This window comes from Oncorhynchus keta, chromosome 23 (genome assembly GCF_023373465.1).
Source record: "Oncorhynchus keta strain PuntledgeMale-10-30-2019 chromosome 23, Oket_V2, whole genome shotgun sequence".
Taxonomy (NCBI): Eukaryota; Metazoa; Chordata; class Actinopteri; order Salmoniformes; family Salmonidae; genus Oncorhynchus; species Oncorhynchus keta.
The window spans coordinates 25,396,290-25,419,396 of NC_068443.1; the positions used below are offsets into that span (position 1 = coordinate 25,396,290).

General features: G+C 40.7%; 1 protein-coding gene across 1 annotated transcript in view; it reads right to left on the reverse strand.

Moving 5' to 3' along the window:
• Positions 1-23,107, reverse strand: part of si:ch211-106n13.3 (vWFA and Collagen domain-containing protein) — a 25,645-nt gene continuing 2,538 nt past the window's right edge. Inside the window, exons 7-29 of the mRNA XM_052476914.1 lie at positions 22,956-23,037; positions 22,613-22,713; positions 22,413-22,466; positions 22,255-22,308; positions 22,108-22,161; positions 21,758-21,811; positions 21,413-21,463; positions 21,250-21,303; positions 20,617-20,670; positions 14,997-15,050; positions 10,822-10,866; positions 10,544-10,597; positions 9,882-9,935; positions 9,643-9,696; positions 6,189-6,260; positions 5,676-5,711; positions 5,532-5,576; positions 5,350-5,382; positions 2,678-2,824; positions 2,503-2,557; positions 1,743-1,937; positions 1,527-1,604; positions 1-1,251 (exon numbers count right to left, since the gene is read on the reverse strand). Of these exons, the coding sequence (XP_052332874.1) occupies positions 1,064-1,251; positions 1,527-1,604; positions 1,743-1,937; positions 2,503-2,557; positions 2,678-2,824; positions 5,350-5,382; positions 5,532-5,576; positions 5,676-5,711; positions 6,189-6,260; positions 9,643-9,696; positions 9,882-9,935; positions 10,544-10,597; positions 10,822-10,866; positions 14,997-15,050; positions 20,617-20,670; positions 21,250-21,303; positions 21,413-21,463; positions 21,758-21,811; positions 22,108-22,161; positions 22,255-22,308; positions 22,413-22,466; positions 22,613-22,713; positions 22,956-23,037 (1,668 nt within the window). The 3' untranslated portion in view covers positions 1-1,063. The remainder of the gene's footprint in view (positions 1,252-1,526; positions 1,605-1,742; positions 1,938-2,502; positions 2,558-2,677; positions 2,825-5,349; positions 5,383-5,531; positions 5,577-5,675; positions 5,712-6,188; positions 6,261-9,642; positions 9,697-9,881; positions 9,936-10,543; positions 10,598-10,821; positions 10,867-14,996; positions 15,051-20,616; positions 20,671-21,249; positions 21,304-21,412; positions 21,464-21,757; positions 21,812-22,107; positions 22,162-22,254; positions 22,309-22,412; positions 22,467-22,612; positions 22,714-22,955; positions 23,038-23,107) is intronic.

Sequence of the window (23,107 nt, forward strand, 5' to 3'; positions counted from 1 at the left end):
TTCAACTACAAGACTACAACAGAAGTTTATTCAAAAAAGACTTCACAGTCAACAGTGTTTTCTCTGATAAGAAAATACATGGAGAAATGTATACATTTGTTTAGAAAATGTGGAAATCAAAATAAGAAAGTCAATTGAAACAGGCCAACAATATTTGAAAAGTATACTACAAACTGTATCAAAATAGCCCATTTGATATATTAAAACATATTGTGGGGAATAATAATAATAAGATAGATGGAAGTTAAATCAGGAAAAACTGTTCACTACAGACAGACAACGCATACTGACAGTAAACATGCTCGTTTCCATCCAGCAGGAGGTTCACTGAACACTGAGAGGAAAATGCAGAAGTTGTGTAACAATAAGCATATCTATGATGACTAGGACAATAAATATGTTTATACCCGTAGAAGTGAAGCAAATTAATGACTGACAAGCTTGATTGAAAAGGAAAATAAATTACTTATAAAAGTAATTTCTACATATAAAAAATATAGTACTTTGTAGTGAAGAGCTAGTAGTTTTAAAGTGAAAGACTTCTGATGCAGAGTCGTATGTTCCAAGTGTTGCTCTTGAACATACAGTAAATCATTTGGGAGAAAACTTTTTCACAATTGCTACCTGTCACTCCAGATCATGTTTAATGCTTTGGATCCAACAAAGAGGTAGTTTAACTAAGGCAGTGCAATTCTCATTGTAAGTTTCTATACCTCCTCGACACTGATAGACAGTAAAAACAACATTGTCACTCGGATATTATGAGCCAGTGATGGGGTAATAATATCCCTAATCCCCACTTGTCCTCATCACTTCTGCCTGTTCACTGAATTACCCCTGGCCTGAAGACAGTGTCAAACAACCCTGTTTGGCTGGATACCAATTTACGTCACTTTGTTGCCCTATATCCTCTGTTTCTTTATCTCAAGTTTGAGTGGATCATCCCACATGAAACAAAGGGTTAACTCACTCACTCCAGCAGCCCTTGATTTTTCAGTGAGCAGTCCTTGACTTAGTTAGTCTCAAAATGTCAAATTAAAATGTCCTGCTTTCCTTGTGAGGCCTAGAAGTTGGGTCCTTTGCTGTAGCGTTCCTCTCTGAGAATAGCCTGGTAGCAGGAGGTGGGGTCACATACGCCATTGGCCCCAGGAGGGCCACGCTTCCCTGGGATGCCGGGGATTCCTGACTTCCCTGGTTCACCTGGAGGCCCTGAGACACCGTGTCCGTCACTGCCTCTGGGCCCCTGGAGACCTGCAGAGGTGGAAGATAAAGACACAAAGAGTATAATTGTTTATCACATATCCCTGACAGCCACAGGGACAATCTACAGACTCCTACACATGTTGATCAATTGGTCAGACAGTATGTTGGTCAGTATTCAATTGGTCAGACAGTATGTTGGTCAGTATTCAATTGGTCAGACAGTATGTTGGTCAGTATTCAATTGTAGATGACTGGTATAAATTTGTTTGTGAAAACATGAATAGCATCACTCAACATTCCTACAAGAAGTGGGGGATTCTTACCTGCTGGGCCGGGAGGACCTGTCAACCCTGTGTCTCCATCTCCTTTGGACCCCTTTAACCCCATTGGTCCAATATCACCTGCACATAAGAGCATAGCAAAAACAGCTAGCAAGGTTACTTAATCCCAAAACCATGGAATTGCAATTTACATCAACAGCACTACATAGACTGAAGTCAAATTCTTTGACCGTCAATCCCTATAACCTACTGTGTTACCTTTGTGCCCATGAGGCCCCATCCGGCCTGGCTGTCCTGGGTAACCCTGTAAACCGAGCGTGCCAGGGTACCCTGGCGTTCCACTGTGGCCCTTGGGTCCGGCCGGGCCTGGCTCACCAGGTGGCCCCTTCACTGTCTCACACTGCCCACATTGACTTTTTGGTGCCATCATCGCCAGGAGCTGCGGCAGCTGATCTGGATAGGGAAAATTAGCATTTGTTGTGTATGCAGCACACAATACTAACTAGTCTTGTTTCTGTATTGACACAAAGTACATTGTTGCAATGACCAGTAAGCCAATGACATTTCTTTAGTTTGGAGCCAGATCCTAATTTTCAGGACTACTGTCGGTCTGTTATTGTGTAATCTCTCCAAGAGTGTTACGTGTCAAAAATAGCAACTTGTTCTGACACATGCCCAGACACAGTGATTAGGAAACCATGCACATTGCAGAGGATGCGCTTTTGTCACCAAATTGCAGAAATGAAATCTGCATTGGTGCGCTAGATCGAGGCGTGCTGCTGTACACATAGTTCAACAGGATACTACTGTATGCATATACCTACAGTTACCAACATAGTCACTATTTTGGAACGGCATAGATATGTGCACTTGGTGAAAAAACAAAACAATGGACGATTGCCTAAATTCCTAGCAAGCATTTAGAAGTTTATCATTTTTAACAGCTGAAAATCTTCAAGAATCCATACAACAGATAATGGTCATGCTCATGCCTCAAATAAAATAGCAGGAAACATACTCCGAAGAACATTAGCGCAAAGCGTCATCAAGTGGTCATCAGTTGGTGGCTTCCCCTGAAAGACAATACATTCACATCAGTATGCTGGTAGTTAATGAGCTGGTAATGACTCTATTGACATTTTTGGGCAAATGGCTTTGACTCGAGTCTAGAGGAACAGATGTGGTCAACTTACAGGTTTGCCTGGGTATCCCAGCTCTCCTGGTCGCCCTGGTAACCCATCTTGTCCAGGAGAGCCGCGAGGTCCAGCAGCTCCCATCAGACCCACGTCCCCCTTCCTCCCCTCCGCCCCTCTGGCTCCAGTATCTCCTGATAGGCCTTTCTAGTGGGGGACAACATCACAGCTAATTCAGTTGGTGTATTGTTGTATGTTTGCAATTGAATTCACTTGACTTTTGAAAGCAATGTCTGCATAGGATGGTGTCATTCTGTTTAATTGAATATGTTCAATGTGAAGACGAAGGGAGAATTTCCAAACCACATACACTACCATTCAAAAGTTTGGGGTCACTTAGAAATGTCCTTGTTTTCAATTAAAACATACATGAAATTAGTTGCAAAGGGAATAGGAAATATAGTCAAGATGATGACAAGGTTATAAATAATGATTTTTTATTTAAATAATAATTGTGTCCCAAAACATTCCTCTATTTGCAGAAATTACAGCCTTGCAGACCTTTGGCATTCTAGTTGTCAATTTGTTGAGGTAATCTGAAGAGATTTCACCCCACACAAGTTGGATTGGCTTGATGGGCATTTACGTACCATACGGTCAAGCTGCTCCCATAACTGCTCAATAGGGTTGAGATCCAGAGACTGTGCTGGCCACTCCATTATAGACAGAATGAATACAAGTTTACTGCTTCTTCCCTAAATAGTTCTTGCATAGTTTGTCACTGTGCTTTGGGTCATTGTCCTGTTGTGGGAGGAAATTGGCTCCAATTAAGCGCTGTCCATGGGGTATGGCATGGCGTTGCAAAATGGAGTATTAGCCCTCCATCTTCGAGATCCCTTTTACTCTGTACAAATCTCCCACTTTACTACCACCAAAGCACCCCCAGACCACCACATTGCCTCCACCATGCTTGGCAGATGGTGTCAAACACTCCTCCAGCATCTTTTTATTTTTTCTGTGTCTCACAAATGTTCTTCTTTGTGATCCGAACACCTCAAACTTCGATTCGTCTGTCCATAACACTTTCTTTTTCCAATCTTCCTCTGTTCAGTGTCTGTGTTCTTTTGCCCATCTTAATATTTTATTTTTATTGGCCAGTCTGAGATATGGCTTTGTCTTTGCAACTCTGCCCAGAATCCCAGAGTCACCTCTTCACTGTTGATGTTGAGACTGGTGTTTTGCGGGTATTATTTAATGAAGCTGCCAGTTGAGGACCTGTGAGGTGTCTGTTTCTCAAACTAGATACTCTAATGTACTTGTCCTCTTGCTCAGTTGTGCACCGGGGCCTCCCACTCTTTCTATTCTGGTTAGAGGCAGTTTGCGCTGTTCTGTGAAGGGAGTAGTTCACAGCGTTGTATCAGATCTTCAGTTTCTTGGCAATTTCTTGCATGGTATAGCGTTAATTTCTCAGAACAAGAATAGACTGGCGAGTTTCAGAAGAAAGGTCTTTGTTTCTGACCATTTTGAGCATGTAATCGAACCCACAAATGCTGATGCTCCAGTCTAATGAAGGGCAGTTTTATTACTTCTTTAATCCGAACAACAGTTTTCAGCTATGCTAACATAATTGTAAACGGGTTTTCTAATAATCAATTAGCCTTTTAAAATGATAAACTTGGATTAGCTAACACTACGTGCCATTGGAACACAGGAGTGATGGTTGTTGATAATGGGCCTCTGTACGCCTTTGTAGATATTCCATTAAAAAAACAATTAAAAAAATAAATAAAATCAGCCTTTTCCATCTACAATAGTAATTTACAACATTAACAATGTCGACACTGTATTTCAGATCAATTTGATGTTATTTTAAATGGACAAAAAAAAGGTGCTTTTCTTTCAAAAACAAGGACATTTCTTTTTATTTATTTATTTAAATTTTACCCCTTTTTCGTGGTATCCAATTGTTAGTAGCTACTATCTTGTCTCATCGCTACACTCCCGTACGGGCTCGGGAGAGACAAAGGTTGAAAGTCATGCGTCCTCTGATACACAACCCAAAGAAGTCACACTGCTTCTTAACACAGCGCACATCCAACCCGGAAGCCAGCCGCACCAATGTGTCGGAGGGAACACCGTGCACCTGGCAATCTTGGTTAGCGTGCACTGCGCCCGGCCCGCCACAGGAGTCGCTGGTGCGCGATGAGACAAGGATATCCCTACCGGCCAAACGCTCCCTAACCCGGACGACGCTAGGCCAATTGTGCGTCGCCCCATGGACATCCCGGTCGCGGCCGGTTACGACAGAGCCTGGGCGCGAACCCAGAGTCTCTGGTAGCACAGCTGGCGTCCAGCAGTACAGCGCCCATAACCACTGCCCCACCCGGGAGGCCACAAGGACATTTCTAAGTGACCCCAAATTTTTGAACGGCAGTGTATGTCTGTTTGTTTTCATAGATCATGAGGTTCTCATGAGAGAGTAGAGAATGCAGAACTGACTACCAGATACATTTCCCTTCCCTTCATCAGAATGTGTTTCTATTTGTTAGCATGATAGGACAAATCGTCTTTTAAATACACCTTCTGTACCATAGGTGCACTTTTCAATTGCTCATTGTACAACTGAGAAGTTACATTTGTAAATTGAACTTCGACCTATGTCAAATGAAAGGATAAAGTAGAACATGAACTCTCTAAGATGAAATGAATCCGATCAAACTAGTTAAACTCACCTCTCCTTTGCTTCCTTTGAGTCCAGTTTCTCCCTGCAGTGGCAATCATTCACAACATGAGGATGAAAACACTGAAATAAATGGATGGTCTAAAAGGCAGTATGAATATCCTTTAGTTACAGTATCATTGATGCATGCCTCCAAAAACAGAGTTAAGAGGTGAAAGGTTAAATGTTACATACATTTGCCCCAGTGTTCCCAGGAACTCCATTGTTACCTCTCTCACCCTGGAGATATAGGAGGGTAAGGGTGGTGATGAAAAACACCATTCAATGCTGTTGCTCATAATATAACATACATTTCAGATTTCTTGTATTGTATTATACCTGGCTTCCTTTGAGACCAGGTTCACCAGTTTCCCCCTGAAAACCATGACAGATATGTTATCTCGAGTCAGTCATATTATTATTTTTTATTATATGTATTTGTTTACAAATTTAACCTTTATTTAACTAGGCAAGTCAGTTAAGAACAAAATCTTATTTCACAATGATGGCCTACACCGGCCAAACCCGGACGAGGCTGGGCCAACTCTGCGCTGCCCTATGGGACTCCCAATCATGGCCGGTTGTGATACAGCCTGGATTTGAACCAGGGTGTCTGTAGTGACGCCTCTAGCACTGAGATGCAGGGCTTGTAAGTAAGCATTTCACTGTAACATGTGCACATGTGACAAATACAATTTGATTTGATTTAGACCGCTGCGCCAATTGATAACAGTTAATAAACCAAAAAGCCATACTCTACTCTAGTTAAGTTACTTTTGTAATGTAGTTTATACATAAGTACTTACTGAATCAAGCATATGTGAAAGTGTTTATCATTTTGTAATTCATTACCTTGTGACCTTTGAACCCTGGCAGTCCTCGGTCACCAGGTAACCCTTGAACCCCCTGCTCCCCCTCCAGTCCCTGGAGAATCAACAGGAAACCCATTCTTCATAATGGCTCCAACAAAACATAACAGTTCCACTACTGTATAACAATCATACATGTACAGTGGCTTCTGAAAGTATTATCCCTTGGCATTTTTCCTATTTTGTTGCCTTACAACCTGGAGTTGGGGGGATTAGTATCATTATTTGATGTACACAATATGCCTACTACTTTGAAGATGCAAAATAGTTTTTATTGTGAACCAAACAAGAAATAAGACAAAAAACAGAACTTGAGCGTGCATAACTATTACCCCTCCAAAGTCAATACTTTGTAGAGCCACCTTATGCAGCAATTACAGCTGCAAGTCTCTTGGGGTATGTCTCTATAAGCTTGGCACATCTAGCCACTGGGACTTTTGCCCTTTCTTCAAGGCAAAACTGCTCCAACTTCTTCAAGTTGGATGGGTTCCGCTGGTGTACAGCAATGTTTAAGTCATAAATTCTCAATTGGATTGAGGTCTGGGCTTTGACTAGACCATTCCAAGACATTTAAATGTTTCCCCTTAAACCAGTTAAGTGTTGCTTAGGGTCATTGTCCCACTGGAAGGAGAACCTCCGTTCCAGTCTCAAATCTCTGAAAGACTGAAGTGGGTTTCTCTCCAGAATTTCCCTGTATTTAGCGCCATCCATCATTCCTTAAATTCTGACCAGTTTTCCAGTCCCTGCAGATGAAAAACATCACCACAGCATGATGCTGCCATCCCTAGGCTTCACTGTGGGGATGGTGTTCTCGGGGTGATGGGAGGTGTTGGGTTTGCGCCAGACATAACGTTTTCCTTGATGGCCAAAAAGCTCAATTATAGTCTCATCTGACCAGAGTACCTTCTTCCATATGTTTCCATATGTTTGGGGAGTCTCCCACATGCCTTTTGTTTTCTTTAAGCAATGGCTTTTGTTCTGGCCACTCTTCCTTAAAGCCCAGCTCTGTGGATTGTAGGGTTTAAAGTGGTCCTATGGACAGATACTCCCATCTGCACTGTGGAGATTTGCAGCTCCATCTTTGGTCTCTTTGTTGCCTCTCTGATTAATGTCCTTATTGCCTGGTCCGTGAGTTTTGGTGGGCGGCCCTCTCTTGGCAGGTTTGTTGTGGTGCCATATTCTTTACATTTTTTAACAATGGATTTAATGGTGCTCCGTGGGATGTTTAAAGTTTCTGACATTTTTTTAGAACCGACCCCTGATCTGTACTTCTCCACAACTTTGCCCCTGACCTGTTTGGAGAGCTCCTTGGTCTTCATGGTGTCGCTTGCTTGGTGGTGCCCCTTGCTTAGTGGTGTTGCAGACTCAGGGCTCTTTCAGAACAGGTGTATATATACTGAGATCATGCACACAGGTTGACTTTATTTAACTAATTATGTGACTTCTGAAGGTAACTGGTTGCACCAGATCTTAATTAGGGACTTCATAGCAAAGGGGGTGAATACATATGCACACACCACTTTTCTGTTTAAAAATGTTTTGAATATTTTGAAACAAGTACATTTTTTCATTTCACTTCACCAATTTGGACTATTTTGTGTATGTCCATTACATGAAATCCAAATAAATGTCTATTTATATTACAGGTTGTAATGAAACAAAATAGGAAAAACGGCAAGGGGGATGAATACTTTTTCAAGGCACTGTACAGTCAAGTAGTTAGATTCCATCTTTGTGACAGAGAGCAAAATGAGCCACACACACAGAACATTACTTATTTCCTTTCCATGTACAGTAGTGCAATTTGTATGTTATTCTTCGGGGACTTCTACTTGTTAGTACTGAATGGCACAAGGCCAAAAGCACATGACCCATAGGTTTACAGCAGTAAAACATAACGATATGTATTGTGAGTTATAATGATGCTGAGAGATATGTCCCAATTCGAAGGCTTCTGCCCGAGGTGAATCCTGTATGGAAAAACCCAATTTGCAGCCACCAGTACTGAAATACTGTATATAGAGTTGAAGTCAGAAGTTCACATATACTTAGGTTGGAGTCATTAAAACTTGTTTTTAACCACTCAAAAAATGTATTGTTAACAATCTATAGTTTTGGCAAGTCAGATAGGACATCTACTTTCTGCATGACACAAGTAATTTTTCCAACAATTGTTTACAGACAGATTATTTCACTATATTACAATTCCAGTTGGTCAGAAGTTTACATACACTAAGTTGACTGTGCCTTTAAACAGCTTGGAAAATTCCAGAAAATGATGTCATGGCTTTAGAAGCTTCTCAAAGGCTCATTAACATAATTTGAGTCAATTGGAGATGTATCAGTGGATGTATTTCAAGGCCTACTTTCAAACCCAGTGCCTCTTTGCTTGACATCAAGGGAAAATCAAAAGAAATCCACCAAGACCTCAGAAAAAAAATTCTAGACCTCCACAAGTCTGGTTCATCCTTAGGAGCAATTTCCAAATGCCTGAAGGTACCACGTTCATCTGTACAGAAACAGGTACAAAAGTATTTATATCCACAGTAAAACGAGTCGACATAACCTGAAAGGCCGCTATAAAAAAAGCCAGACTACAGTTTGCAACTGCACATGGAGACAAAGATCGTACTTTTTGGAGAAATATCCTCTGGTCTGATGAAACAAAAATAGAACTGTTTGGCCATAAGGACCATCGTTATGTTTGGAGGACAAAGGGGGAGGTTTGCAAGCCGAAGAACACCATGCCAACCGTGAAGCACAGGGGTGGCAGCATCATGTTGTGGGGGTGCTTTGCTGCAGGAGGGACTGGTGCTTCATAAAATAGATGGCATCAGGAGGAAGGGAAATTATGCGGATATATTGAAGCAACATCTCAAGACATCAGTCAGGAAGTTAAATCTTGGTTGCAAATGGGTCTTCCAAATGGACAATGACCCCAAGCATACTTCCAAAGTTGTGGCAAAATGGCCTAAGGACAACAAAGTCAAGGTATTGGAGTGGCCATCACAAAGCCCTGACCTCAATCCCATAGAAAATTTGTGGGCAGAACTGAAAAAGCATGTGCGAGCAAGGAGGCCTATAAAACTGATTCAGTTACACCAGCTCTGTTCGGAGGAATGGGCCAAAATTCACCCAACTTATTGTGGGAAGCTTGTGGAAGGCTACCCAAAACGTTTGACCCAAGTTAAACAATTTAAAGGCAATGCTGCCAAATACTAATTGAGTGTATGTAAACTTCTGACCCACTGGGAATGTGATGAAATAAATCACTCTCTACTATTATTCTCTCTACTTAAAATAAAGTGGTGGTCCTAACTGACCTAAGACAGGGAATTTTACTGACTTTAAATGTATTTGGCTAAGGCGTATTTAAACTTCCGACTTCAACTGTATAGCATCTTTCACCTATCCCCAAACAGCTGAAAAATACCTACATTCAGTCCAGGTGTCCCAGGATGTCCTTCGGATCCACGTGCACCTTGGGCCCCCTACACATGTAGAGATGTGTTAACACACACATTAACACTCCCAGAACACACACAAACTACATCACGAAAAGCACATGTACATAACAGAATACATACACAGACAAAGTATATGCAGCTCAGACACACACCACACACACTCACTAAGGATAGGGGAAATGCAGTAGCGGCAAGAATTCACTAGTTACCTTTGAACCTTCAAGTCCGTAAGTTCCAGGTGGACCAATCGGACCCTGAAGACCCTGTACATGAGTGAAAATTCAGTTTTTAAAACAATGGCTTAATCATCTGTAAGGCATAATGAAATGAACCTCATGAAAATAATGTGATTTTAAATCATGTTAAATTCTGAGGACTAGACTTTATTATAGACCAAAGGCGAGGCAAATAGTTACTTTTATCACACCAAATGGTATAGGGACAAAAACAAATTGAAAGATACACAGAAAATAATTGGTGAAGAAAATGGTGAAAATGTGAGAATGATTTGAAATCACATGACAATACAATACGATGTCCTCATTGGCTTTTCAGTTCTTCTAAAGTGGTCATGTAAGCCACAAGTCGGATAGAAGAACCTCAGTTTAATTCAAGCATAGAGTTGCAATATCTTGACATTCCAATTGAGGGCAGCAAAGTTGAGGTTCAGCAATGACACTTAAATGTGCTGTACAGTTCCTACTTACACGTACATTCCTATTTTGTGGAGGATCTCACTCTGAATTTTGCAGAGGAGCGTTATGGAGCAGCAAAATAATTATTTAATTTTCAATAGAGTGAAAAGAAAAGAGAAGAAAATATGTAATGAACATCAAGCATACTGTACTTTCAGGTCCGATCCCTCACCTACCTCAGGTCCTTTTGGTCCAACCAGCCCCTCTTGTCCGGGTGGGCCTCTCTCCCCCTTGTAAAAACAAGGTCAAATCAAATGTATTAAAAAGGCATTTTATATTGTTTTCAACACACAGGGTTTTACATTTACTCTTTCACCGAATATTTCATTAGTCATTTGCTGTCTTAGGAGGCAAAGAGAATGTCATAATGACACAGAGGGTGAGCCAACCAAGTCATTGATTGCGCCATGGCCAACTACTGGATTATATTGTCTAAGTTTGATCTGTTTATTACCCGAGGTCCAGCAGGCCCCATCTGCCCGGGAAGGCCTCGGATTCCCTATGACGATTATGAAAAAACAGAGATATCACACTCAGGAGAACTATGAAAAAACAAAGGCAAATATCTACAGTCCCAGTCAAAAGTTTGGACACAGCTACTCATTCAAGGGTTTTTCTTTATTTTTACTATTTTCTACATTGTAGAATAATAGTGAAGACACCTAAACTATTAAATAACACATATGGAATCATGTAGTAACCAAAAAAGTGTTAAAGAAATATAAATATATTTCATATATTTGAGATTCTTCAAAGTAGCTACCCTTTTCCTTAATGACAGCATTGCAAACTCTTGGCATTCTCTCAACCAGCATCACCTGGAATGCTTTTCCAACAGTCTTGAAGCAGTTTCCACATATGCTGAACACTTGTTGACTGCTTTTCCTTCACTCTTCGGTCCAACTCATCCCAAACCATATCAATTGGGTTGAGGTTGGGTGATTGTGGAGGTCATCTGATGCTGCACTCCATCTCCTTCTTGGTCAAATAGCCCTTGGACTCATCAGACCAAAGGACAGATTTCCACTGGTCTAGTGTTCATTGCTCGTGTTTCTTGTCCTCCTGAAAGTCTCTTCTTCTTATTGGTGTCAATTAGTCGTTGTTTTCTTGCAGCAATTAAACAATGAAGGCCTGATTCACAAAGTCTCCTCTGAACAGTTGAATTGTGTCTGTTACTTGAACTCTGTGAAGCGTTTATTTGGGCTGCAATTTCTGAGGCTGGTAACTTGCAGCAGAGGTAATGCTGGGTCTTCCATTCCTGTGGTGGTACTCATGAGAGCCAGTTTCATCATAGCGCTTGATGTTTTTTGCAACTACACTTGAAACGTTTAAAGTTCTTGACAATTTCCGGATTGACTGACATTCATGTCTTAAAGTAATGATGGACTGTCATTTCTCTGTGCTTATTTGAGCGGATCTTGCCATAATATGGAATTGGTATTTTACCAAATTGGGCTATCTTCTGTATACTTCCCCTAGCTTGTCACAGCACAACTGATTGGCTCAAACGCATTAAGGAAAGAAATTCCACAAAGGAACTTTTAACAAGGCACACCTCTTAATTGAAATGCATTCCAGGTGACTACCACATGAAGCTGGTTGAGAGAATGCCAAGAGTGTACAAAGCTGTCATCAAGGCAAAGAGTGTCTACTTTGAAGAATCTCAAATATAAAATATATTTTGATTTGTTTAACACTTTTTTCGTTACTACATGATTCCATATGTGTTATTTCATAGTTTGTCTTCACTATTATTCTACAATGTAGAAAATAGTAAAAAATAAAGAAAAACCCTGTAATGAGTAGGTGTGTCAAAACTTTTGACTGGTACTGTATATCAATAAACATGTACAGTATCATTTCTACAGCTCAATTTCAGCACAGCTGAGGGTCTCTTACTGCTCTTGAAATATCCTGGAAACTGGAAGAAAGCTGTATCATGATGATGATGATATTGTGCACATGAAATTAGAGGCCCACTTTCTATTTCCAGTTCCCATGTTTACCCGGCTGGCAATGACCACAATATCAACCTAGTTTACAGCCAGTCAGAGCTTTCACCCATTATCTACAGTAAGTAATGACACTCATGGGACTTAGGGAGGGAGCCATGATGATGATTAAAGTTAGCAGAGAGGACAAAATAAACTGTTAGTTCCACTCCTCGTGATGCATTGCAGGATTTTACAGTTGTAGGATGGCTTGGCTGACTGGCTCATTAGGACTTTCATTCATTTTTCAATATAGTTAGATTTTACTTGATTTCCCCATAAACAGGAACATTGTAATTATGGGCAAAGTGGCACAGCAGAATGGCATCTGAGGGCACTGGCCACCACACCTAAGTTCAAATAGTATTTGTTTTCTTTCAAATACTTTGAGCTTGATTGGAGAATGGCATGCGAGGGCACTGGCTACATTAGCTACATGTCGAGCCACAGGGTTTCATGTTGTGCGAGAGCCAGACTACAGGCTCATACATTTTTGGGGAGTCAATATTTCATGGTATAATATTTATCAAACTCCTCTTGCTATTTTTGGTAAGCACATTAGTTGCTGTATCCATTTTCAAACAGAACAGCTTAAATTCAATGTTGTCTGTGAAATGCTAAAAAAAAACAAAAACAGGCTTGCATTGCATTAGACAGAGACCAGATAGACAAATACAGTTGTCAATATAATCGTCTATCTCCACCTGGTGGCCTTTCAGTGGTCTCTTTAAATAGGTGAAAAACAGGAAAGAACGTCCCAATGTTTACCTCATCCACCTCATTGAGGTGAGAGCTGGTAGTTACTAAAGTATTTTTGATTAGCCTCTAGGACTAGGTGTACTTCTGCATTAATCATTCATTTGATCCCACATAACCCTTGTTTACTCAATGGAGCAGTGGAGACTGGTGGGAGGAGCTATTGGATGACGGGCTCATAGTAATGGCTGGAATGGAAAAAATAGAATGGAGACCTCCCTGACCAAGGCCCTTCTCCCCCGATTACTCAGTTTGTCCAGGCAGCCAGTTCTAGGAAGAGTCTTGGTGGTTCCATACTTCTTCAATTTAAGAATGATGGAGGTCACTGTGTTCCTGGGGACCTTCAATGCTGAAGAAATGTTTTGGTACCCTTCCCCAGATCTGTGCCTCGACACAATCCTGTCTCGGAGCTCTACGGACAATTCCTTTGATCTCGTGGCTTGGTTTTTGCTCTGACATGCACTGTCAACTGTAGGACCTTACATAGACAGATATGTGCCTTCCCAAATCATGTCCAATCAATTGAATTTACCACAGGCGGACTCCAATCAAGTTGTAGAAACATCTCAAGGGTGATCAATGGAAACAGGTTGCACCTGAGCTCAATTTCGAGTCTCATAGCAAAGGGTCTGAATACTTAATTAAGTAAATAAGGTCATCTCCGTTTAAAAAAATATATATTTACAAAAATAAAAATAAATGTTTTTGCTTTGTCATTATAGGTTATTGTGTGTAGATTGATGAGGGGGGGAAAACAATTTTGTCCATTTTAGAATAAGGCAAAACGTGGAAAAAGTCAAGGGGTCTGAATACTTTCCGAAGGCACTGTACGCAGTATTTCCAAAGACTATGAAAGAGGAGACTGAATATTACATCATAGTGGTTCTCATAATATTTCTATGGTTTGGGATAAGGAAATTAAGGTTGTTAGAGATTAGCACTTAATCTTCTTTAGTAGAAACAAGGTAGTTAGTGGATGTAGGCTACATATGGATTACACACAGATGCTATCAGGTCTTTTTAGCAATTGGTCAAAATTATTTTTAGTGAAAGGTTTAACCCAAAGACAGATTCTGCCAAGATGGGTGTGGTTATTGGTGCTCCCTCAGCCAGCTGGTTCAGATTCTGGCCAGGGGCCACAGTACCACACTAAAACCGTAGCTGTATATATTACTCAAGGTTTTCATGCTCCTATTGTAGACAAGGAGGAAATGTGGCTTAAATATTTTTTTTGGGGTGGACAAGGTAGGGACAATGTTTATTATTTTGTGTTATATCAATGTGTATTTAAATGTTTCTGACAGGTGATAAGCATAGACAAATAAGCTTAGACATGTTTTTATGTTTAATCATATAAATAGTTTTCTATACACCAAGTGGGCGGCAGCGTAGCCTAGTGGTTAGAGCGTTGGACTAGTAACCGGAAGGTTGCGAGTTCAAACTCCTGAGCTGACAAGGTACAAATCTGTCGTTCTGCCCCTGAACAGGCAGTTAACCCACTGTTCCCAGGCCGTCATTGAAAATAAGAATATGTTCTTAACTGACTTGCCTGGTTAAATAAAGGTAAATAATAAAGGTAAAATAAATAAAATAAAAGTGTGGATCCTGGGGTCATGTAGCAAACATTGTGGTTGGATGAACACCACATTTGGAGACAAATCTACGCAAACACCATGACTATTTTGATCTAAAAGTCCTTAATGTCATTTTAGGTGACTTTATAAACGATCCATGGTTTTAGTGTATATTGGAAAAACAGAGTTGCTATGATCATTTAAAGGGAGCAGGGAGTGGATGAGGATGATGAGTAAATGGACTGGCTTAGTGAATGGTTCCAGCTTTTATTAAGAAATAACGTTTCATTTGAACAATGAAGACTCACCGGAACTCCAATCTGTCCATCACCACCATGAACCCCAACGTCTCCTTTCTCACCCTAAACATAATAAAACAGAAGTATGATATTCGCATACTTGATATACTCTGAAATAGCTACTGTAACATGTGAAAATATCCATTGAGCTTTGAGACAGATGACCGCCTCAAGTTGGGGGGTTTCCATACCCCGTCAGTGAGGTTTAAAACTATCACTCTTAACAAAAAATGTAACAAAAAAATGTATTCCAAATCCTCACTAACACAACATACACACTATTCATTTTCCAAGGTGAGTGTAGAGTGCAGCAGTAGAACAGAGTGCACGAGAGAAGAGATGCTCCTTCTCAAACTCATACACCTCCAACATAGGTTTATGATATAAACCACAGACCACAGTACACGCTGCTCAGTCAGGTTTTCAATAATAAAGGAGGTAAAGCAGGGAAAGCTGTGGGTTTATAGGTCCTGACACACAGAGGGCGGCTTTTGAAGTGCTTTGCCTTCCTGAACATCTAACAGGCACACGTGCGACAAAGAGCCTATCATTAGCAACATAAGAGGTCTGTATGATCTTATAAAAAGACATGGTAAAACTGTAATGGCTGTAAATATTGAGGATGACAAGTGTTGATTATGGCTTTCAAAATGTGTAACCAACACAGTGTGGGAGATGTTATCCAGAAAAGGAGTATCTACCGTCAAACTTATTGAATGCTCTTCAGTTTTAGCCATGCTAACTACATCTCTGCAATAATGCATGTTCAATTACATAAAAGCTCAGAAATTAAAACTGCAGCCAAGGCATGAAATCAAGAAAAACCCTGTTATCAAAATCTCAAATTACATAGCACCCAAAAATGCTATAATGAATACTGTATACTATATCACAATTACTCATGTGATTTGCCAAATTACAAGACATTAGTTAAATTTTTAAGACACTGGAATCCTATTTTGGAACACTCTTAGTAAAAAGGGTGTTGGATGTTGAATTGTGTTCTTGTCTTGTGTGTTTTAAATATAGCATTGATTACTGTACTCACATACAGAATGAACATGTTCTGGACAAGTTCACACAAGTCAGTCATCAAATTAACCTTTCATGTCAATACACGGAATCTATCTATTTTAATCTAAAATGTTGGTTATGCAAAATGAAAGTCTGCAAGACTGTTGAAAATGCTAAAGTGTATCACATCAATCACACATCATGGTCAAAACTTGATTGAGTATGATTCACTTACAGTGGGGAGAACAAGTATTTGATACACTGCCGAATATGCAGGTTTTCCTAATTACAAAGCATGTAGAGGTCTGTAATTTTTATCATAGCTACACTTCAACTGTGAGAGACGGAATCTAAAACAAAAATCCAGAAAATCACATTGTATGATTTTTAAGTAATGAATTTGCATTTTATTGCATGACATAAGTATTTGATCACCTACCAACCAGTGAGAATTCCGGCTCTCACAGACCTGTTAGTTTTTCTTTTAAGAAGCCCTCCTGTTCTCCACTCATTACCTGTATTAACTGCACTTGTTTGAACTCGTTACCTGTATAAAAAACACCTGTATACACACTCAATCAAACAGACTACAACCTCTCCACAATGGCCAAGACCAGAGAGCTGTGGAAGGACATCAGGGTTAAATTGTAGACCTGCACAAGGCTGGGATGGGCTACAGGACAATAGGCAAGCAGCTTGGTGAGAAGGCAACAACTGTTGGCGCAATTATTAGAAAATGGAAGAAGTTCAAGGTGAAGATCAATCACCCTCGGTCTGGGGCTCCATGCAAGATCTCACCTCGCGGGGCATCGATGATCATGAGGAAGGTGATGGATCAGCCCAGAACTACCCGGCAGGACCTGGTCAATGACCTGAAGAAAGCTGGGACCACAGTCTCAAAGAAAACCATTAATAGCACACTACGCCATCATGGATTAAAATCCTGCAGCACACACAAGGCCCCCCTGCTCAAGCCAGCGCATGTCCAGGCCCGTCTGAAGTTTGCCAACGACCATCTGGATGATCCAGAGGAGGAATTGGAGAAGGCCATGTGGTCTGATAAGACAAAAATAGAGCTTTTTGGTCTAAACTCCACTCGCCGTGTTTGGAGGAAGACGAAGGATGAGTACAACCCAGAGAACACCATCCCAACCGTGAAGCATGGAGGTGGAAACATCATTCTTTGGGGATGCTTTTCTGCAAAGGGGACAGGATGACTGCAGGATGGATGGGGCCATGTATCGCAAGATCTTGGCCAACAACCTCCTTCCCTCAGTAAGAGCATTGAAGATGGGTCGTGGCTGGGTCTTCCAGCATGACAACGACCCGAAACACACAGCCAGGGCAACTAAGGAGTGGCTCCGTAAGAAGCATCTCAAGGTCCTGGAGTGGCCTAGCCAGTCTCCAGACCTGAACCCAATAGAACATCTTTGGAGGGAGCTGAAAGTCCGTGTTGCCCAGCGATAGCCCCGAAACCTGAAGGATCTGGAGAAGGTCTGTATGGAGGAGTGGGCCAAAATCCCTGCTGCAGTGTGTACAAACCTGGTCAAGAACTACAGGAAACGTATGATCTCTGTAGTTGCAAACAATGGTTTCCGTACCAAATATTATGTTCTGCTTTTCTGATGTATCAAATACAGTACTTATGTCATGAAATAAAATGCAAATTAATGACTTAAAAATCATACAATGTGATTTGTAAGTAGGAAAACCGGCAAATTCGGCAGTGTATCAAATACTTGTTCTCCCCACTGTAGGTACTCCTTCCAAGATTTCTAATCTCTTCAAAGTATTGTGATTTTTCATGCACAGGAAGGAACAATGTTTCTCCCCGTGTGGAACGAAGCATTCTATTTGACATGGATGTTTAGGCAAGATTGTGCAAAAATTTGTATTCTTCTCTTGCTTTTGAGGCTGTGGCTTACTCTAAAGCAGGGCTCTCTAGCCATGTTCCTGGAGAGCTGGCCTCTTGTAGATTTTCAATCCAACCCTAATCTAGCGCACTTGATTCCATTATATTAACCAGATACTCCAGTGACCGCTCTATCAATTTAAACAAATATCTTCAAAAATGGAAAGCAGTCGGGAGGAGGCAAGACCATTCTAGCAAATGAGAGGGCAGAGACGCGTGGGAACAACAGGCACAACTCCAATATAAAGTGTTTTTTCTCAAAGTTGCCAGGATGTCACGTGACCTACTTATATCAGTACATTCATAACAACCTAAGCATTACGAAACATCTATTCAATCAAATAAGCCACACGTAGCAAATAAACCATTACATTTTTTGTTAACCAAAGTCAACACTCTCATTGAACTCCGTACAAAACCTCCTTAAGTGAAACAAACAAAAAAACTGCACCTGCTAGAGAAAACATATTTTGGGCCCAGTTATCCCTCACGCCTTGCCTCTTCCTCTCTGCTGATTCTAATAATTAGCTGGTTGATAATCTGAATCATGTTAGTTACAACTGAGTTTGGATTGAAAGCCTACAGGAGGGCCAGCTCTCCAGTGACAGGATTGGAGAGCCATGTTTTAGAGTTGGGAACAGCCTCAAAAGCAAGAGCAGAAAACCCATCTTTGCACAAACTTGCTTCATTCTTCATTCTACATGTGCGTGAAAAATCACAAGAACTTATTTGATACAGGACCTCACACCAAGCTGTTTTCTGAATTACAACAGGAATCCTTTGTAACTTAAAACTATGACATTATTTCCACACAACCATTTTTACTCATCTAGGATAGCAATTACCCAAAACTTTATGAGACTTCATCTGACATGTAACTTTCATTCAAGTTTTACATGGAATTTTATGCAAGCGTCTCAAAACATTCCTGTGCATTTTGATCCAAGTGTAGCCTGGTACTGATAGACTTTTTTTCCTATTGTTGTCAATGCAAGTACACTGGCTGGTTAAACCAAACCTCTCCGACATCTAAAGTATGGTGTGTCTGGTTTTTACAGCTGCTGTGTCCTGTGAGCTTCAGGACCGTGATTACAGACTGCAGCAGCCAAGCCCGCTGCAGAGCCATGCCGCACTGTGAAAACCCAACCCAATGAACAGGCTTTCATCTGGGCCACCACATCAAACCAGTCGGTTAGCTGATCATGCACTGGATCCAGACCAGCAGGCTAGAACTGGGGGTGGGACTGGGGATGGGGAGCTGGGCTGGAATAGCTGGGGTTTTGCTTGAAGAATTATTTGGGGACCTTGGCTTCTAATCCAAAATGAGAGGGAAGGTTGGGAAAAAATGTATATAAAAAAATACATATTTAGGACACATTTAGCTGATAATAAGCCAAGGAATTCAAAAAAAAGTATTTATTCAATGAATTTGAGCGAGAGGATGACCATTAGCCATGACAGTGACTCACTGCAATTACAAACTACACTCAAAATAATATGTCACTCCACCAAGATAAATATTATCTGTGTACAGAAGATTTTTACAGTTAAATCAAATGTTGGCATCCCTGGTGTTTTACAATTTCAGCAAACCAGTTTGAGGTTTCACTTGTACTTTTCATGGTTACAGTGCGCAAATGTCACATCCCTCACAAAACCGTTCCTTCTCCAATTGCCAGACGACACAAACATCTTACTAAGCCAAGACCTTTATCAAAGCTACTTTACGGGTAAGTGTGCATAGTTTAATAAGCCGGTAAATGGTAGGGTGTCACTAATTTACACCACTCCAAAAGGAAGGGACATGTTCCCTGGGCGATAAACAGATGCTGGGGCAGATGCAGAGCTCTGGAAATAGATTGCAGGAACAGAAGCCACGCTCCGCTCTGCAGCGCTCACCCCTCATTATAGAACACCAAACTCACGCCAGGCAGCGAGCCAGGTTACATATACTACTACTGGAAGCTGAAACGATCCTTTGTGTCCCTGGATCTCCTAGATCCACTACAGATCCAGCGCACACACCACAAAGTTCCCTCAGGAAAAATATACCTTTTAAGTCTAAGGCTAGTTTACTAGGTACTGATGGGCATATGAGTATTCATTGAATATAGCCTGCATTACAGTATGTAGTTGAAAGCATCATCAGTTCAACATCTAATTAAACACAGGGTTATAGGGTTTAGCTAAAAAAAGTAATTATCCACAAATGGGGTAATGAAATTATCCCCATTCATTAAAAAAATACAAAATAACTGAACATATATACAGTTCAAATCTGGGTAACCTGCTTCCTGTTCTTCCCAACCAAAGCAAAGAACATCAAATATACTTTAGTCAATGTTTACAAGTGAACTAACAATGTTCCTACCTCCCGCACGCACCACCTCAACTCTAGAAATAGCTTATGCAGACTTTCCGCCACCTAGACTAGCTTGTGGAAGTGTCTTTATATAGAACTCTGAGTGAAACTCTAACATTTCAAACCTCCTCCTATGGAACCACCAACTCCATAGGAAAAGGAAAGATTAACCACGAATATTCCCTCTGAACCCCCCCCCCCCAAAAAAAAAAAAACACAGATATCATCTCTAACAAGATGTCACATGGCTCGCAGTCCCTTGCATGTCACATCTGCCATCGCCTACAGACTATTCCATGTCACTTGTTTATGAAGGAATGTGAAATGAAATCTCAGCTCACCTTCACTCCAGCTGGTCCAACAAAACCATCCTTTCCTACTGGCCCTGTGTCCCCCTGCACAGAAAACAACATCATTTCAGTTATAAAATGCTGTATAGTAACCCCCGACTTCCCTCTGACCAACAAGCAAACTGATACGGTACTGTTGTCATTGGATGTTTTGTTGTACAGAATAGGGTTGGGCCAACATGATTAAATCAAATATTGTGATGTTTTATATTGCCGTTAAGTGCAAGACTACTCTATTTGAACTTTACAAATCAAAAAACTGTTCAGTTTTATACGTTAGGGCGTTGTGTTGAAAATGAAAATATGAAGTCTAAATGAATCAACTAAGCTTTATTTTTTTCGCCATACTGAGGTTATTTAATGAGAATGTGACTTTAATATAAATATAAGCATAAAAATTGCAGTCTGGAAGTATCTAGTCATTAACGGTGCAAAGTTATTAACAACGGATATCACAATATATTGTAGAAGAGGTCTCCTTAGATATCGCCCAACCCTAGTACAGGATAAATAGCACTTCTCATACAGCGAAGAAGAAAATGCTGTTGAATACCAGACAGTTCCACACCGTACACAGATATGAACATGAAGGTCAACATACATAATAGGTGTATACAAGCTTACATGTGGTCCATGCTCTCCTGGTGGTCCCTGAGCTCCTGCTTCACCTGGACTTCCCTGTACATATGAAAATGTTGGAGAAAAAAATGTCTGCATTAAAGAGTCAACAAAATATAGCACCACATTCAATTGCCATAAAATATTTCTGACAAAGTTTGTCTCTTACCTTTTCTCCTGCAATTCCTGTGGCCTCCAATTGAAGTTGTCTCTCAGGTCCCTACAATGGAAACAGTGTTTTAAAACCCTTGTCCATTTGCACCGCCACCATTATATGGTCTTTAAGACCTGACTCCCTCGGAGTATGTAGTGTGTTATTAACGTAGTCTGAGAATACGTCTATCGTCTACAAACACTAAATTAAACTGGATATTGGCATTTTGTTTTCATCATTCATGTCTACACTACTTGCACCTGCTTAGTAGTCTGCCTATTATGCTGGGCTGCTCCCACAGCCGTGTGTGTGTGTGTGTGTCTCTCTATAATTACACTTTATTAAAGGGTCATGACTCACTGTAGGTCCTGGAGGGCCAGGTCTGCCTTCAAGGCCTGGTGCTCCCGTGTCACCCTGCAGCCAGGATGAATCAGCTCAATCACAAAGACATGACCTCAATTCAAAACTACAGTAACATAAAGGCCCGGGGCCTTTAGATCTAATAGCGAAATCAAATCAAATTCTATTTGTCACATACACATGGTTAGCAGATGTTAATGCGAGTGTAGAGAAATGCTTGTGCTTCTAGTTCCAATCATGCAGTAATATATAACAAGTAATCTAACCTAACATGATGAGCCATACAAAGAACTATGTGATATGAAAATGATTTGTTACAGTATATTGTGAACCTATCTCATGATGCTTACTTTGGCACCATTGAGTCCTGCTTCACCCTTATGCCCTGGTATGCCCGCTTTGCCCTAAGTTGAATAATGAAACCAACATTACAAACACAGTAGCAGTAAGTATAATCAGCAAAATGCAGAAATTGTAGTGACATATATTTCACTCACATTGTTCCCATTCTTCCCGAGTTCTCCTGCCATTCCACGTTCACCTGGCTTCCCCTTCACGAAGAAAATTAGCAACAATTCATCAGAATCACCATACTGTATGATTGATCCTCATGTTTTGAAATGAGATATATTTAAGATAGATAGCCAGTACTCACAGGCTTACCGTCAGGACCAGGTGGCCCCTCCCTCCCCTTCTCACCTCGGAAGCCCTACAGGGTTCAAACAGACAAGCTATGAACTAGAGATTTACATATAGTCATCCATCTGATGGAGTTGTCATTTTGTTCTGTACAGCTGTTTTGTCATAAATCTCTCAATCAATTTATGATTTAATTATTTATGATTGAATTATCACCATAGGCCCAGGAAGACCAGGAAGCCCAGGTTTCCCCAGAGGGCAGTTACAGCTCTCCACTGCTGCAGGTTGTCTGTCCAGAGGACACTGGGAGCAGAAAACTATTTCATATAACAGGAACAACCCAACAAGTCTACAAATGTAATGTAATAATTACAATGTAATGTAAAGACAGACAACCAACAAACATACTCACCCTGTCATCCTCCTGTATAGAAATAAATAGAGAACGATAATGATATGAAGATGAAATTATCTTTGCCCACCCCCCCCGCCTTCAATAGAAACCTTCAGTGACATGTGGAAGTAAATTATGAGTCTCGTAGTTACAGTATCATTACACTCACCACAGAGTATATTTCACACGCTGTCTCTTTCTCACTTTGCTCTGGATCGCAGTAAAGCCTCAGTTTTTGTATCTCAATCTAAAGAAGGATTACAAGACGAACATAGTCATGTTACTGTGTCATTATAGTAAAAAAAGTTCATCTAAAT